The sequence below is a fragment of the Habropoda laboriosa genome, unplaced genomic scaffold (genome assembly GCF_001263275.1).
Source record: "Habropoda laboriosa isolate 0110345459 unplaced genomic scaffold, ASM126327v1 scaffold5, whole genome shotgun sequence".
Classification (NCBI taxonomy): Eukaryota; Metazoa; Arthropoda; class Insecta; order Hymenoptera; family Apidae; genus Habropoda; species Habropoda laboriosa.
The window spans coordinates 2,943,564-2,961,018 of record NW_017100161.1 but is presented as its reverse complement, the minus strand read 5'-3'; the positions used below and the strand labels follow the sequence as shown (position 1 = coordinate 2,961,018).

General features: G+C 33.0%; 4 protein-coding genes across 4 annotated transcripts in view; 2 read left to right on the top strand and 2 right to left on the bottom strand.

Moving 5' to 3' along the window:
• Positions 1-4,918: 4,918 nt before the first annotated feature.
• On the top strand, positions 4,919-8,251 carry LOC108578439 (centromere/kinetochore protein zw10 homolog). The gene is made up of 10 exons (XM_017941782.1): positions 4,919-5,120; positions 5,298-5,500; positions 5,579-6,383; positions 6,461-6,609; positions 6,683-6,783; positions 6,859-7,034; positions 7,117-7,323; positions 7,416-7,553; positions 7,623-7,756; positions 7,950-8,251. The coding sequence occupies exons 1-10, from the start codon at positions 5,084-5,086 to the stop codon at positions 8,163-8,165; spliced, it is 2,166 nt and encodes a 721-aa protein (XP_017797271.1). The 5' UTR covers positions 4,919-5,083; the 3' UTR covers positions 8,166-8,251.
• A 1,555-nt stretch (positions 8,252-9,806) lies between these two features.
• Positions 9,807-11,964, bottom strand: LOC108578440 (RNA-binding protein Rsf1). Its single transcript, XM_017941783.1, has 4 exons — positions 11,936-11,964; positions 11,271-11,461; positions 10,410-10,994; positions 9,807-9,917 (listed from the first exon to the last, which is right to left on the bottom strand). Exons 3-4 carry the CDS (start codon positions 10,985-10,987, stop codon positions 9,890-9,892), a joined length of 606 nt encoding a protein of 201 aa, XP_017797272.1. The 5' UTR covers positions 10,988-10,994; positions 11,271-11,461; positions 11,936-11,964; the 3' UTR covers positions 9,807-9,889.
• Positions 11,965-12,298: 334 nt separating this feature from the next.
• Positions 12,299-15,865, top strand: LOC108578438 (exocyst complex component 6B). Its single transcript, XM_017941780.1, has 13 exons — positions 12,299-12,386; positions 12,765-12,930; positions 13,007-13,293; positions 13,411-13,513; positions 13,584-13,829; positions 13,897-14,064; positions 14,137-14,208; positions 14,283-14,417; positions 14,480-14,850; positions 14,907-15,141; positions 15,221-15,362; positions 15,476-15,662; positions 15,742-15,865. Exons 1-13 carry the CDS (start codon positions 12,319-12,321, stop codon positions 15,863-15,865), a joined length of 2,304 nt encoding a protein of 767 aa, XP_017797269.1. The 5' UTR covers positions 12,299-12,318.
• An 802-nt stretch (positions 15,866-16,667) lies between these two features.
• Positions 16,668-17,455, bottom strand: part of LOC108577494 (eukaryotic translation initiation factor 4B-like) — a gene marked incomplete at its 5' end in the record, with an annotated part of 2,367 nt that continues 1,579 nt past the window's right edge. Inside the window, 6 exons of the mRNA XM_017940655.1 lie at positions 16,668-16,743; positions 16,807-16,873; positions 16,944-17,040; positions 17,120-17,225; positions 17,297-17,348; positions 17,425-17,453. Coding sequence (XP_017796144.1) covers positions 16,675-16,743; positions 16,807-16,873; positions 16,944-17,040; positions 17,120-17,225; positions 17,297-17,348; positions 17,425-17,453 — 420 coding nt within the window. The remainder of the gene's footprint in view (positions 16,744-16,806; positions 16,874-16,943; positions 17,041-17,119; positions 17,226-17,296; positions 17,349-17,424; positions 17,454-17,455) is intronic.

The following is a 17,455-nucleotide window of genomic DNA, read 5'->3' as shown; positions in this document are numbered from 1 at the left end:
ACGTATCATCATGTCGATGCGCCGATGATTACCGCCAATATGTCACTCTCGATACACTTTACAGTGACTCGACTGCGTTCCTACGTGAGTTTTCGATCGAACATGAAAACTATAACAGTTCGTTGAAATGAACAACATTCTAGTACGCGATATACTTTAGGTATTCAAAACTTTTCTTGTCTGGACGATTCGCGATCGTCTACTTCGATATAACGTTCGAGTCACAGTCTTTGTACACACGGAAGAGATTCATAAATCGCGATCGAGATCAGCTTTCCACGCGACAATGCCGGAACCACTGCGCCAAAGGTGCGCTGTATTTTAAATTCGAGCATTAACCTTTCCTCTCGGCATGCTCCTTCACGCGCGAGAGATCGCAGCTCGACTGTAGCGACTCGGCTGCACCGCTGCCGTTACTCTCCCGTCACGAAACCCTTCGCCAACCACGATCCAAAAGACGCCGTTCATTTTTACGCGTCCGCCGAACGCGACAAGGAAATCTGTTCACCGCACGATATCGTTTTTTTTTTCTTATATCACCGATCAAAATTCACTAACAGGTTAGAACGTTTCTCGATTAATCGATATACGTAGAACGTACACGCTGTTACACCAAGAGAAACAGTCCCTGCGATGGTATCGAACGATTTTTTAAAGATCGATAGGATGTTCGTAACGGACAAACAAAACGTAAATCGCACGTCGTGATTTGGTTGAGGCGCGATGGCCACCTGGCGTCACGTTGGGCGCGGTTTGACTGGTTCTCGGAGTCGTTATATTCCTGTCGTCTTTCCAGTGGACGCGCCTTACCTCGCGTCGTCCCCCGAACCCACTACTGTGCCTACCATAAAGCACTATGGTATTGTTACTACTACTACTACTACTACCACCACTACCACCTACTAACGCTGAAAGGTAAAGTTCGTCACGTGACATGGTATAGCGTACGTCACGCAGGTTGTGAAACAGGTGAGTCCCTCCTGTGGAAACCTGTCTTTGTTGCTGGCGCTTCACCGCTTTAGGATAAGTTTTGATTGTCGATCGTGATTATCGTATTATTTCGTCTTACGCGTGCTTCAAATTGTACAAAGCTATTGATTTAAGTATCGTGAAATAAGAAGAAATTGTATGTATTTAAATAAAGGAAAGAACGAGACTTAATGTATTTGTGAATGAGTTTATTAACCTAAATAAATATATTGATCTGTAAATATAGTTTACATAATGGTACTATCGTAAACGTGGTGTAGAATGGATCTATCACCCAATGTGTTTGTTTGCACGTCACAGGGGCTTTAGAGCCCCCTTACCATTTTCATGTCGCTTTCAATGTTACCGATTCAGCATGGAATAAGATTACAACATTTGTAGTGGTTGGAATTAGAACTAAATGTAAATATAAAATTATAAATAAAGTATAGAACAGGATATGTTGCTATCGTACACGAAGTAAAGAATTCTGTACTTCTAAAATTATAATATGTATATACATTAAGTTGATTGGAAAATTGTATCGTTTTATGTTTAAAGAAAATAAACCAATACCCGAACTTAGTTTATTCAATTTTGTAATGGAACATTATTTAAAAAAGAGCATTTCGCCAAAGGAAATGGTTTCAGTGTGTAAAGAAGAAATGAGTAGACTGTAAAATGCTGTAAAACAATATAGGCATATTGTAACCTTCTGTAAAATACATTTTGTACAGTTATTTTACAATAAATAATTTATGATTTATTAAATAATTCCATTCCTTCATTTTTCCTGATGTTCAAGTCCTTTCTTTCATTCCTATGGTGGCCTGAAACTTCTATTTCTAATTTATATAAAAAGAATATTAATTTTCAAATGTTAAATAAAAGTTATAAACAATTTCTGACTAATCTACTGCGTGCAATTGTTAATTCAATGCGAAATCAATAAATGAAGCTGGTTTATTAAGTTAAATCATGGATCAATTTTATTTCATACTTCCAGTAATTATAAACTACCACCTAAATTATTATTTAACAAGAAACACTAATTATTCTATAATTAAAGTACTTGAAAATGAACCGAAAGCTTTATTTTACTATCTACATTAGTAGTAATTTTAAAACAATTAAAAATTTATTATAAGCATCAATTTTAAACTGATCTCTACATGCAATTATGCTCTAATTTACATTAACTATTATTAAAAGCGAAAAATTCAAAGAATTTCTATTTTAAAAATCAACTAACATGATAACAATTCATTTCTGGCAATTCTCTTGATGATACATGAGTAAGACAAGGAAAAGTGTAGCAATAGACAAGGATAGCAATAGCGCCATGTGTTAGACAAGGAAGGGAATAGGGATAGACAAGGATAGCACTAGAGAAATGAGTTAGACAAGGAAGGGAATAGGGGTAGACAAGGATAGCAATAGTACCGTGTGTTAGACAAGGAAAGGAACAGGGATAGACAAGGATAGAAAATTTGAAATCCGATACTAACACCATCTCGCGTTTAGTGACGTGAACTACGATTTCTTAATAGGAAAACAGGATATAAACAGAGGTATTAGACAAGGAAAGCACTAGTGTGCGAGAAGGACAGAGAGAAAACGTTTCCTATTGGCTGGCGGGCCGCCATGCTGCACCTCTCACGCGCTATACCAAGTCAATCAGGGAGAAATCATTAATAACTCATTAATTAGGATGAATCTGTGAACTTTTAGAATTGAAGAATGAAGTATAGACTTTCAGCAACTTTCACATATAGTTTGTATTGCACTGAACTCTTTCAGTAATTAGTTATTAACAATTTTAGTACATGATGTCGGAAACAATACCGCATACCGTCAAGTTCCATTACGGTTTTTCAATAATTTCATAGCTTTCTACTAAATTCTCATGTAACTAACTATATGCATCTGAAAGGTAACTTTTTTGGCTGTATTCTCATATAATTTTTATTAACATACTCCTTGTGATTTGGTAGTTACTTAATATTCTTTAGGTGAGTATTACACCCGTCGCATTCAAGCGTTACACATTTTCGATATTTCAATGGAAATGCGTGATTGATTATGCACTTTGAAGCATGTAGAATGTAGAATGGACTTTTATTTATATTCTGCAATTAGTTTGGTAACCGTAAGTGGTGTGGTTTATTAGATATTAGCAATTGTTTATAACAGTTGACTATACTCGAGTATGGTGAATAGGTGATTCTCTCATATAATGTTTAATAACTCTTACACTAAACCGAATATGTTAATAAAAAGTATATGAGAATGTAGCTAAGGGAGTTGCCTTTCAGATGCATATAGTTAGTTACATGGGAATTTAGTAGAAAGCTATGAAATTATTGAGAAACCGTAAAGGTATGCGGTATCGTTCCGACATCACGTACTAAAATTGTTAATAATTAATTGTTAAAAGGGTCTAGTGCATTAAAATCTATGTGAGAAAGTTGCTAAAAGTCCACACTTCATTCTTCAATTGTAAAAGTTCACAAAATCATCCTAATTATTGAGTTATTAATGAAAATAACGGAAAACTATTACGCTTGAATGCGACGAGTGCAGTATTTACCCAAATAATGTTTAATATCTCGCAAATTACGACGAATGTGTTAATAAAAACTATATGAGAAAGTAGTTAAAGGAATAGCCTTTCGAATGCATACATGAAAGTGCATAAATTATTTGCCAAAAGTTACAAAATTAATGAAAAACGAGAAGAATGCACGGTATCCCGTACTAAATTTGCCAACAACCCGTACTAAAATTATTAATAACTAATTCCTGGATGGGTCTAGTGCATTAAAATTTATATGAAAAACTAGCTAAAGGTCCAGACTATATTCTTCAGTCCTAAAAGTTCACAAAATTATCCTAATTAATGAGTTATTAATGATTTTTCCCTGACCGTATTGATACAGCGCGTGAGAGATGGAGCATGGCGGCCTACCAGCCAATAGGAAACGTTTTCTCTCTGTCCTTCTCGCACACTAGTGCTTTCCTTGTCTAATAGCTCTGTTTATATCCTGTTTTCCTATTAAGAAATCGTAGTTCACGTCACTAAACGCGAGATGGTGCTAGTTTCAGATTTCAAATTTTCCGTCTTTGTCTATACATATATCTTTCCTTGTCTAACGCACAGCACTATTCCTATTCTTGGCTACCCCTATTCCGATCCTTGCCTACCCCTATTCCTTTCCTTGTCTAATTCATTTCTGTATTGCTAAATACCTGGACGAATTATCTTTCGTAATAAGCACGACTAATGTTGGATTAAGTGAGTATAACAGTTCATGATCTTTTGACAGCAGTAGTACTGCATCATTTACTAATAAACAATTACGTTACTTTCTTATTTGTAATTTCATAGTTAAATAATTCCAACCGCCATTAATGTTGCAATCTCTGCTAAATCGGTAACGTTGGAAGCGGCACGTAAATGGTAAGGGTCTTCTCGGCCCCCGTACTGTGGACACAATGTATCATAAGGTGTTAGGTCTATCCTGTACGTCGTCTGTGATGATAAATATAAGGTCTATTCTGTGTACCTGATCTGTACTATTAATATGCTTATAACTTATGTGCTGTCAGTTCTATAGTTTTTTTCGACAGTTATTTAATTCTAAATTTTGTACACAAAACATATGAGAAAAACAGAGCATTGTTTTAAGAACCTGTACGTTAAATATAATAGTTTGTATAGTGTTTCGTACTAACGCTAATGAATTTTAGAGTTGATAGTTTTAGAAAATGAATAAAAAATTATTTGTTTTAATTGTATGTAAATCATTTTCGCAAATTTGCTTCCTTTTAAACTAACAGTTTCGAAATAAGTAATGGTCGGACACAGTTCCGCCATTGGCGCTACATAATAGTGACAGATGTCGCTCTGACAACCGTTGCGCATTATCAAAGCTGCATGAAACTGAGATAGAATGTAAACCGGTGCAGCGGAGGTTATTTTAGTTTTTACGACTTACCATTATTTAAATATTACCATGTAAACGTGAAATAATTATACTTCGTGTCATGTTAATGGTGTAACGATTAATTGATTGTTACTTGCAGTGAATATCTGCGAAGGGACTCTGTCAAAATGACATCATTTTTAACTGAGGTGCTGATCACAGCAGGTACGTGTACAAATTAACATACACAAATGCGATTAATAACTGTAATCGAAGTACAAAATTAACCGCGAAAAAGTTAAAATAAGATACGATATACTGCTATCATCTCGTATGTTTTTTTATTAATTTATTAGTACATAACATTTTACATAGATTTCAAATTTATTTATCTTTAATTAGGAAAGATAGAAAAAAATAATTTGAGCGAGAAAATAGCAGAAATACAGAAGGAAATAACGAAATTAAAATATGATGTCAAAGATTTTATGGATGATAATTATGTCGAATTCACGGCGAAACTCACGAGAGATCAGCACTTGGTATCGAAAGGTGAAAAATTACTCGATGAGATGAACGAGTTGCAGAAAAGGATAGATCATCAGGTATGCTCTTAAATTTAATATTCTGAAAACCATTGTACAAAGCATAAACAATTTGCTATCGTGTATTACTTATTTCAGGTTAAAATGGAGTTATCCAGCTCCACCAAAGAATTAGAAACCTTTTCGCAAGCGCTAAAAGAATCAAACATGATGCTGCAACTTTCTAATCAACTTGTAACTCTACACGAATGTATTAAATCCATAAAAAGTTATCAAGAAGAAAAACGATATGTAGACGCCGCTAAGGCATTGCGTCGCACACAAAGCATCCTGCACAATCCGCAAACTGATTTACGCGATCTCGATATTTACACAGCGATCGAGGAAGAACATTTAAATTTATATACTTCCTTTTTATCCGATATGTCGCTACTATTGCACGAACGAATTTGTTGGACCGGTATCTATGATAAAGACGCAAAAATCATCACGTTGAGCGTGAAAAATGAATTTGACGATATACAAGATATAATGCAGGGCTTGCATCACATCGATAACCTCTCCAGTGATTTGCACTCGTTCGCGATGATGCTCATGGATTATGTAATTAGCCCGATTATTAACGACGATTGTTCCGTGTACGTTGCCGAGGAGAAAGTCTTCACCGTTGAAATATTAGTCAGAAAGAAATCACCTGGTTACAAATGCGTCCTTTACAATTTAGAACTGCTGTTCAAGTTTCTTCATCAGCATTTTAATTTCACGATATACGATGACGAAACGTTCCTGAAACAGATACAGCCACATTTGCTGGGACGATTGTCGAAGTCGTTAACGGCTGATTGCATTTCGCGAATTACACCAATGTCGAGCGCCGATCTGAAAAATTTTACGCCAATCGTTCAAGCGATCGATGATTTTCAATATTTCTTGGTCAAAATTGGTAGAAAACTTGCGAACATTTATTTTATTATTTTAATCATTAAACGTGATCGTAATAACCACCGTTTGATATTTTAGGTTTTATCACAAACGATGAACTTTTCTTGTCTGAATATACGAAAAATATAGACAAAGTGTTTATTAAAAAAATTTGTCAAGATTTGCTAGCAAAAGCAAGAAGCATCATGAAAAAAGATTTGCACGATTGCATTACTTATGAGCCACAGGTACATTTATTTTAAACTATTATGATGGAACAGAATGTATATCACAAATTATATTTTTCAATACTGTGTTTAGGAAGCACTTAAATTTCCAGAAGAGGCGAATGAATGTAGCGAAATGCAGATAGATAAGAAATTAAACGAGAATACATTTCAACTCCCTAAATGTCAGATAAGGTAGAGAAATCTTTCCGAAAAAGTCGTTTTTAGTTAAGTTTATAAAGATCATTTATGTGGTTAATTGTATTTTAGCAAAAGTGCAAAAGAAACACTAAATCTGGCAAGAAACATTTTAGACGAAGCATGCAATAGTTCAGATTCTTGCGCAGTTCAATTATTTTATACATGTAGAAATGTTTTTGAAATGTATGCAGGATTGGTACCTGAACATCATCGAAAATTTTTAGAAACGATACCGCAACAAGTTGGTGAGAAACTACTGATTCAATGTACATTGCATTTAAACCAAACTGATTTTTTTAAAGTGATCATCTGTATTTCTTTATTTAGCTGTGTTTCATAATAATTGCATGTATCTCGCGCATCATCTTCTCACATTGGCACACGAATATAGAGATAACTTGCCGGAATCCTTACAGAATCTTAATTTAACTTTCGCTGATCAAGTATTAGTATTACGTGGTATCGGATCATCGTGGTTCTTAGAACACATGAAATACCAACGAAATATCATTTTTGATATTCTCAAAGAGTCCGGTTAGTAACCATGCACATTTTTCTTTTTAATATAGCGGTATGCGATACTGATAAATAATGAATAATTGAGATTTCCTTTATTTTAATATAAGGTTTATCAGCATTGGGTCAAATATCTGAATTACATCCTAGCACTGAACGCGCAATAAGACAGTGCATTAGACAATTAGAATTATTAAAAACAGTTTGGGTAGATGTGTTACCTGTAAATATTTATTGCAGGGCTGTAGGTGAGTTTATATTTTTTATGTTTTATATTTGTCCATATTTAATTGATTGATAACCAAAGGATATTTTAGGATGCATTATGAATTCCATGGTTGAAGACTTAGTAATTAGAGTGATATCTGTCGAAGACATTCCCGCTGATGTTGCAACCGACTTAGTAACATTATTTAATATGATTGTTAAACGTGCACCGCAAATATTTCCGGTAAGTTATATCGAAAAAATATGATTTAATATTCTAAAAACTTTTATTTAAAACTAATTTATATAAAAAGATTACATTGAAATTAATTTACGACGAAACTATCTCGTTGAGAATTCCATAGGAATTCTATAATATTAAGCTGAAGTTGTAATACTTCTCGTTGATAATATTAACAATTATATTGTGCTTTCAGGATCCTCAGAAGATCCATCAACACGTTAAAAAATGGGCAAAATTTTTAGAATTGATTCAAGTATTGGGTGCATCGTTGAAAGAAATCGAATTTAGGTGGGGCGGCGGTAAAGGACCACTCGCGCGAGAATTTACAGCACCACAAGTTAAACAATTAATTAGAGCACTATTTCAAAATACCGAACGGAGGTCCAATTTATTAGCTTCTATAAAATAATGTTCAATTTTGAAGATATGTATGTAAGAAATAAACCATTTGCATTTATTATTTCTTACGATGAATTATTATAATTAATATTAACAGTATAATTGATATAAAAAAAAAACAAATAATAAGACGATTAATATTTCAGTCCACACAATATTATTTGATTATACTGTCAATATTAAAGTATTTCTTATGTAAGACTTTTAGCTTCTGTTTTTGTATTTATACTGTAATACTTACGTTAATGTTCCACATATTATTAGAAGTATAAAAAATGTATAAAAATCGTCACTTAAGTTTTTTCATTTATCCATACGTATATGAATTACTATCTACTAATATAAATTTCGAAACTATTGTTCAAACGTTGTAACTATTGCGACGAAAATTTTTAAGTTCCTCTATCAATTTAAATAAGAAACCAGTAAATATTGAAAACTCTAAGAAAGTAGGCAAGCAGGCAGGCAGGGTGGCGGATAGTAGTGAGAGCAAATCATTTAATACATATCCAATTCCATATCATTTACAGCAATGGCAAACATTATTACCATAATGTCCTTATCTTTCACTTGAGTATCCATAGTAATAAATACTCCAAAGTTTCCAAATGCAATACTATTTCTGCACATATACTTCAAGGCCATGATTTAAATTATATATAACGAAACAATTTTGCAGCTTTTTAAACCTCGGTTTTGCATGGCGTATAAAAATTCTTAGGACGAAGTTGCACAATCCAATATATATACGAGCAGTAATGTGCATTTGGCTAAAATTGGCATTTTCCTTGCTTTTTTTCGTTTTTTAAATAATATTATTACTATTCATTAACCCTTTCATTACGAACGCCGGATATATACGGCATCCACGCGACGACCTGTGTGTACGAGCGCCGGATATATACGGCATCTATGCGACATAAAGGAAATACTTGAAAAGTATCATCGAAATTTAATTCAACATCAACGAAGAGGCAATGATAATCCCGTGCAATTAACAGAAAGTCATTTTCCCTTATTTTATATGCCGGCAGGAAAAAACCGAAGTCGAAGACGTAAGACGTAAACACGAACGCCGAAGACTGGCCACGCGCAATGTGTACACTTTTGGCGTGGAGTCCCGTTCAGTGGCGGCGCTCCGGCGGAGCGAACTGCCGTAGCGAAAGGGTTAAATAACATATATGTCTATAATGGATGATATAAAATTATAGACAATAAGTATTAATGTTAATAATAAGAAAAAAAAACGGAAAGATATTAGTTATGAAAAATCTTATCCTTTTATAATGTATGTTAACCTTCTTTCAGCTATATTTTTTCCGGTTCCTCTATAGTAAGAAACTTAAAAAAGTACACAAAAAAATATATACGTAAAAAACTTATTCAAAACTATAAAATATGTGTAATACCCCAGATTTAAATAAGATTGAAATTGTGTATATAAATACTTTAGACTACGATCATATAGCTCAATTCAAATTTCGTTCACGATTCATTTTCATGTTATATAAAGTTTGCAGTAACGCTTTTGTTTATGAGTAATGAGTAATGTTTCTGAAAACGATTACAAACTGTAGAACTAAAGTATACTATACAAATGGTATTGCACAACTTGATCTGCAATGGTAGTTCTTGTCTATATACAGGTCGCTGCGTAGATTGGATAGAAATGTAGTCATCAGGGTGGGCGGCTGATTGGCCCGCAGTTCAGATTGGCAATGCAGTGTAGATCTTTTATGTGCATTCACGAAGATGACGATGACTGTGAACATGGAAGTGCAAAATAGAATGTCACACAATTTTTGCCTTCACCTGGCAGATAACTCTCATTAGTTGAAAGTATTTTCATACTTGCATTCTATATCTGCACATGCAACAAATTTATTCAGTGCCAATTGCTAATGTTATTATCATACAATTAATTTATTTTCTTTCTGTATATTCATATCTTTTGCACTAAAATCATTGCAGATTCAACTTGAATGTTAAACATGATATTTAACTATTAAAAAATAAATAATATTATTCATATTTTATCTGCCCATAATGCTCATCTCTCTAACAATACATATTCTATTTGACCCAGAATTTTTTATGTTTAAAACATGACCAAGTGTTTATTTTTTACTAACATTGGTAAATCAATTCTCACTGTATATCTTTGAAGATTTAATTCAGAAAAGTAATTTCATTGAATTTATGTGAGTACAAGATAACTTAGAGTCATTTTACAAGGACTGGGTATTATTAGTACCTGCCACGACCAGCTGGGGAACGGCTTCGGTACCTTGATGTGCCAGTGCCTTTGTTGGTATAATAATCAGCATTGGGATCTCCGCTATTATAAACATCTTGTGTATATCCATCTCGTGTAACATACCCACTGGTACGATTGGTCATATAATCTTCTCCATAGTAGTCTCTACTCCTACTTCCACCACCCTTGCCTGCATAATAACCTCCATAATCTGCATACATATTATTTCCTCTGTAATTGAATGCAATGGAGGCAGCAGAACCATATCCCCTAGCAGCACCACCTCGACTTCCTCTGAATCCTCCCATACCACCCCTGCCTCCACCACGACCTCTACCCCGTGAAATTTCCACCCTTAATTTAGCACCCATAATCTCTGCACCATTCATATTGCTGCAAGCAAGTTCTGCTTCATTCATATTTAGAAATTCGATAAATGCAAAACCTGGTGGGTTGAAAGCAACCCATACTTTGTTTAGCTTGCCATACTTTTCAAATTCTGTCTGGAGATCTTCCTTTTTAATGCTTTCGTTTAATCCGCCGACATAAACGCGCGTATACCCTTCCGGAGTCATTTTTTACCTAAAAATTCAGACGTACACAAAACTCTTTTTACACTTGAAAAATTCGTTAATACGTATTATATAAAATGGAGGCAAAAAGTTGTGCGTAATTAGTGTTTCAAATGTATTTTATCGTAAAGATAGTTGATAAAGCAGTAATTTAATATATTAAGATAATAGATTTTCGTAATGGATTCTTTGTAAATTCTAAAACAAATCTCAGATAGTAGAACATGGAGTACTTGCGCGCCAATGACTTCGAAAATAGTTATTAACTTTACGAGAATATACTTACTTGTATTTTAGTTTCCCTTGCTACTTTCGTTTCTTCACTGAATTTCTCGAAAAATTGAGTAGAAAAAGGATATCCAGTACGCTGTTACTATGATACAATCAATAGGCGAGAATCAACCGGGGTTCACAGTGCACAGAAACTGCATCCGATGTCTTGGCGTCTCCAACCCAGACGCCAAATGCACGTACGGTCTGCTCGGGTAAATTATTCGACTTCAGGGGAATATCATGGGGAGAAGGTTTCTCCCATTCGAAATCTTCCTCGATAAAAGTGTGCAATAACTATTTCTGAACAAACTAAATACTCCTATATTCGAATGGGAGAAGTCTTTCACTCGTTATATTTCATTCGTGCAGAACGATTTATTCGAGCAAACTATACTTACCTTTTTTTGTTAGCTACTAGCTTTATCGAAAAAAATATAAATACTATAGATAAAATAATAAATTGTTAGAAACTTTAACGAGCTTCGTAATTTTATAAAAATTTGTCTGTAATTTAAATGCTACACTTTGTAATAACATAGATATTTATAATAATTATACCCAACTAACGGTTGGTTTAGTTTGATGCGTTACTGATTAAACAATTACAAATTATTCACGAAAATTCACTTTTCTAACTACAAATTGAAATAAACACAAATACATTAAGTCTAGATTTACCTTTTAACGAATGAGTAGTATAAGAAACGTTCTTTAAAATTTATGTTCCGTAGTGTAATGCAAATATTTTATACCGTTAAATTAGGTAGTTCACCGACCGACTTATAATGATGCGTATACACGATATATCAAATATGGTAGAGTGTTATGTCGTTTTGCAAAGATGGCAGTTTAAACGATATTGACAATGCCATTTGAACAATAATAGTTTTAATAACGGAAATGTTATAATTAAACTGTAGAATTTAATTTCGTACACTGACACGGCTTATTGTTACACAACAAATGGAAATTACTTGACCTTGTTAATATAAGGGCACTCAAATTAATTTGCCAAAATTTTTGACGTTTTATCATTTGAGTTATCATTGAATTTAATCAAAATGCAACGAGACGATCTGCTCATTCAAGAAATAGAAGGCATAGATGATTATTTGGGTCCTACTTTTCGGTACGTAAATTTAAATAAACATTTACCCCTTATCGAGAATTTCGTTAAAAGTCGCGCCCCTGAAACAAACCCTTCACGCAGATGCAACATTTACCGTGCATATGCGCACTAGAAGGGTGGAAAACGGGGGTGCACACCCCCGTATTAGAATAGAGAAAATTGAATTAGGGTTGTATTATGTCAGGGTTGTCAACTAACCAAGTTGACAATCTATTGTTAACTATGGTTCCAAAACACGAATACCTTTTATATGAAATAGAATCTACAGATACTAATAGTATAGGCCTTGTTTTCAGGTACTACCTCTGTCAATCATTTTTTGGGAAAATGAAAATTTAAAACAAAAGATAGATTACTATTTTTCATTCTTTTTTTTAGAGCAATTTACGATGGTCACGAACATCAAAAATTCATGGAAAAGCTTGATGAGCGTATCAAAACACATGACAAAGACATTGAAAGAATGTGCAATCATCACTATCAAGGTTTCATTGATTCAATTCGAGAACTTTTACAAGTTCGTTCTCAAGCACAACAACTTAATGTTAGTCAACATTTTAAACTTTACTTAATACACAGAATAAGGGAATGTAATCTTATAAAATATACTTCTTCTGTAGGCTGAAATATTGGAGCTTGATAAACGTATTACTACCACTGCTACCAAAGTAATAGAAAAAGGAGAAGAGCTTGTTAAAGCACGCAAAGTAGAAAGTAATATGGCTGCTGCAGTAGACAGTCTCACTATGTGTCTTCCTGTTTTAGCTGCCTATGCAAAATTACAAAAACAATTGAAAGACAAACGTTATTATCCAGCACTAAAGACATTAGAGCAGCTAGAACATCATGACTTACCAAAAGTAACAAATTACAGATTTTCTTCACAAATTACTCAACAAATTCCACAGTGAGTAATATCATAAGATAAAAAAATATTTGTTTTTACAGCAGAATGTAACTAAAGAGTAATTTATACAGACATATTAAGGTACATTAAGTGACTGATAGATTACAATGATTTTAGACTACGTGAAAATATAAAGGATGCTTCCATGTCTGATTTAAGAGACTTCTTAGAAAATATTAGAAAGTATTCACCAAAAATTGGTGAAGTTGCCATGAGACATGTAGGTAAAATTTAGAAATTTAAAAATGAACTGCTGTATATGTAATACATTAGTTTTCTTTCTATATTAGACACAAGAACAGTTAACTATTGAAGCTGAGATTATTGGCTGGAAAAAGAGGAGATCACACACAACAAACTCTATGTCAAATGAATCAGAAGAAGAGTTGAGTGCTCAAGATTTAATGGATTTTAGTCCCGTTTATCGTTGTATGCAGATTTATACTGTTCTTCGCGAAGGAGCATACTATAAAGCATACTATAGACAACAAAGAAAACAACAAGCTAGATTAGTTTTACAATCGCCTATTAATATGGTAAATATTATTCAGGATCACTGAAATAAATTTCTAATATTGATAATTGTATACGTTACGTTTTCAGCATGAGAGTATAAGCGGCTATCAAACATACCTACAAGGCATTGTAGGATTTTTTGTAGTAGAAGACCATATTTTAAATACTGGTAATGGCTTAGTTGCACGTGCTTATTTAGACGAACTATGGCAAATGGCACTATCTAAAATCGTAAATGCGTTACGTACTCATTCTGTAAGTTTCATTCTATAAAATTATTCTGCACCCATTCTGATAACAAAATGTCGAAGTTCTGTTTTTTTTTAGGCATACTGTACCGATGCAACACTTATTCTAAAAATAAAAAATCTTATAATGTTGTTTAATACAACTTTAAGGGTAAAGAAATTGATACATAATTTATTTATTATCAATGTCATACATGTTGCCTTACTATTTCTTTTTCTGAACAGAATTATGGCTATTCTGTGGAGCAACTTTGGGACTTACTACAAGAAATTCGAGTACATTACAATGAAGTTCTAATGCAACATTGGGTTCAAGTATTTAGGGATATTTTAGATGAAGATAGTTTTTTACCAATTCAGGTGTGTTACATGTTGTCTTAATTAAAAAACTTTGGTATATACTGAACATTGGTACATTTTAGGTGACAGTGCAAGAAGAGTATGATAATATTCTCGATTTATTTCCATACCATGATGAAGAATTACAAAAAGCAGAATTTCCTAAAAAATTTCCATTTTCGGATATGGTTCCGAAAGTTTACCAACAAGTTAAAGAGTTTATTTATGCTTGTTTAAAATTTTCCGAAGATTTAAATTTTACTCAAACAGAAATAGACGAAATGATTTGCAAATCGACGAATTTATTATTAACAAGAACATTCAGTGGTTGCTTGTCATCACTATTTCGAAAACCATCATTAGCGCTTTTACAAGTAGTTCAAATTATAATAAATACTGGTTATCTTCAAAAATCTACGAAGTATTTAGAAGAATTTGTCTCTAATATTACGGGGTGAGTTCAATGAGTTATGAATAGATTCATCATGATATCAAATAAAAATTTTGCAGAACACCACATGAAGGGCAATTGAGTAGTATGGGTGTCGAATCAGCGATGTTTAAAGTCGCTAGAGACGATGCTGAGAAACAAATTTGCGACAAATTGAAAAATAAGCTTGACGAATTTTTAGAATTAGAAAACTACGATTGGAACTTGGCAGAACCTCAAGGACACGCATCTGGTTTTATTACCGATCTCATAGCATTTTTGCAAAGTACTTTTACATGCTTTACTAATTTACCGGTACGTATTCCTGATGTTATCAGAAATATCTGAAATACAAATATTTTGAATGTGATAAAATTAAATGTTTATATTTTAGGATGAAGTTGCGCAAGTGGCTTGTAAATCTGCCTGTTCTCATATAGCGAAATCTATACTAGGAATATTAATTAGCGAAGATGTGAAACAAATATCTATGGGTGCTCTTCAACAAGTCAATTTAGATACAATACAGTGTGAACGTACGTGTTTTCCTTTTTTATTCTTAAATAAGATGTACAATATATGGTTACAAAATATTTTGTGGCAATATTGAATTGATTCGAACATAAATTAGAAAGATTTTAATTTTTAGAATTTGCTGCCTCAGAACCTGTAGCCGGTTTACCCGAAGGTACCTTGCTTCAGCATTTTGCACAATTAAGACAATTACTAGACTTATTCATGAGTTGGGACTGGCCTACTTATTTTCACGACTATGGCCATGAAACAAGCAAATATAATCTGGTAACTCCAAACATGGCTGTACTTTTGTTAGAGAAGTATGTACCATGCCTTTTTATTTTATTGTAATATTGTGCTACGTATCGATATCTATACTTTTAACATATACACTTGTAGATTAAAAGAATCCGACAAAAAAACAGTATTCTCCGTACTAAAGAAAAGCGAACGAGATAAGAAAAAACTTTTAGAAACTGTATTGAAACAACTACGCCAATTAGCACAAACTACTCAGCAGTAAATGAGAATAAAGTCAATATGTACATACCTCAAAAAGAGATTGTAAATACATAATTTTTAATATATAAATATGCTTGAAGCATAATTATTTAGAAACTTATCGTTATTATAATAAAATGACTGTAACAAAATTTTGCATTTATCAGGCGTGTTTTAACTTCCTTATACTGTCATGGTACAATGATTGTTAAAATCATGATTTCACACCATGTCATGGCTTATACCATACTGTGCTCATGTTAGTGTATCAATCTTTCGATGTCGATCAATTTTTTTGTAAACGATTTTACGAAATATCGAATTCTAGGCAATAGAATATAATACATCAAGTAAGTTCCCATTACACTTATTATTTTAATTGTTTCCTCCTAAATTGGCATTGTTATTTTACATGTAAATGAGTTACATATCGTACAATAACTGTACAGCGGATAAAGTATAACATATAAAGTCCCAATTCCTAAGTCTTACAGATGTAATTATCTCCAGAATTAAATAATAAAAAAAAAATCAATATAATTTGTTATTCTAAAGTTGTCCGAATTTTCACATCGATTTAATGATGCCGAACGTTCATATCGAAATATAAAGTAAATACATATGTAGATAGATAATTATATTAAGAGTAATAAAATAGATTAAATACAAATCAACAATAATTCCTGTAAAGTAATACCAAGAGCTTAGTGTTTGATTCATGAATCAATTCGATAAGTATTTAATAGAGGTAAAACAACTTAATAATATGCATATATAGACCAATTATGATGCATGTGGCACAATTTAATTGGTGATGTATAATGGTTAGGACTAATCATCAATATTGTCGGGGTCCACATCATCAGGTAGCATGGAATACTTGTTGGAAGCTACGAAATTCTGAAACGAAAAGATTATCGTAATAATTGTTATTAAGAGTAATTAAAAGATCCTCCCACTTACTGGAGCTTGTTCATCCTTTGCCTTTGGCATCCTACTAACGTCATCTTTTTCTTTTTCTTTACGATCTCTGTAAAAATAAGAGAATATATGTACTCATTTTTCAAATGGAAAATAATAATAATGATAATCATATTTACCTATCTCCACCGCGAGTATCACTTGATCGTGGAGGACATCTTATGGGTACCAATCCTCCACGAGAAGAGGGCTGTCCTTTAGACTCTCCATATTGTTCTACATTATAAAAAGAAATTATATTGTGTCAAGATCACTTTAGATATATTTATCTACAAAAAGATAGAAGTAAATTTACCAGAATGAGCGGGTTGAATTCGTGGTGCCGATCTTTCAGTTCGTCGACTTCTATCCTCATCCGATCGCCAAGTTTGTCGTTCCTTCTCTTTTTCTTCGCGACCCTCCTATTTAGAATATTTTATAAATATCGTAACACGTCATATGATATACACCAAATTTGATATTACAAACTTACTCCATTACGTCTACCCCAAGTACCTTCCTTAGTAGCACGTTTTTCTGAATCTCTAAAAGGAAAAAGATCGTTAAATATTTTAAGATAAACTGTATTTAATATTCAAACAATTTCTCCATTTTTTATACCCGTCTTCTTTGGATTTTGATTCTGCATATG

Bases quoted from the DNA above. Each gene is read 5' to 3' on its own strand.
- LOC108578438 (XM_017941780.1), top strand. From the start codon at position 12,319: ATGCAACGAGACGATCTGCTCATTCAAGAAATAGAAGGCATAGATGAT. The intron at 14,418-14,479 runs GTGTGTTACATG...GGTACATTTTAG, and splicing joins ATAGTTTTTTACCAATTCAG to GTGACAGTGCAAGAAGAGTA. The intron at 15,663-15,741 runs GTATGTACCATG...ATACACTTGTAG, and splicing joins GCTGTACTTTTGTTAGAGAA to ATTAAAAGAATCCGACAAAA.
- LOC108578439 (XM_017941782.1), top strand. From the start codon at position 5,084: ATGACATCATTTTTAACTGAGGTGCTGATCACAGCAG. The intron at 6,610-6,682 runs GTACATTTATTT...TACTGTGTTTAG, and splicing joins GCATTACTTATGAGCCACAG to GAAGCACTTAAATTTCCAGA. The intron at 6,784-6,858 runs GTAGAGAAATCT...ATTGTATTTTAG, and splicing joins CTCCCTAAATGTCAGATAAG to CAAAAGTGCAAAAGAAACAC.
- LOC108578440 (XM_017941783.1), bottom strand. From the start codon at position 10,987: ATGACTCCGGAAGGGTATACGCGCGTTTATGTCGGCGGATTAAACGAA. The intron at 9,918-10,409 runs GTACTAATAATA...CCATGTTCACAG, and splicing joins TCCCCAGCTGGTCGTGGCAG to TCATCGTCATCTTCGTGAAT.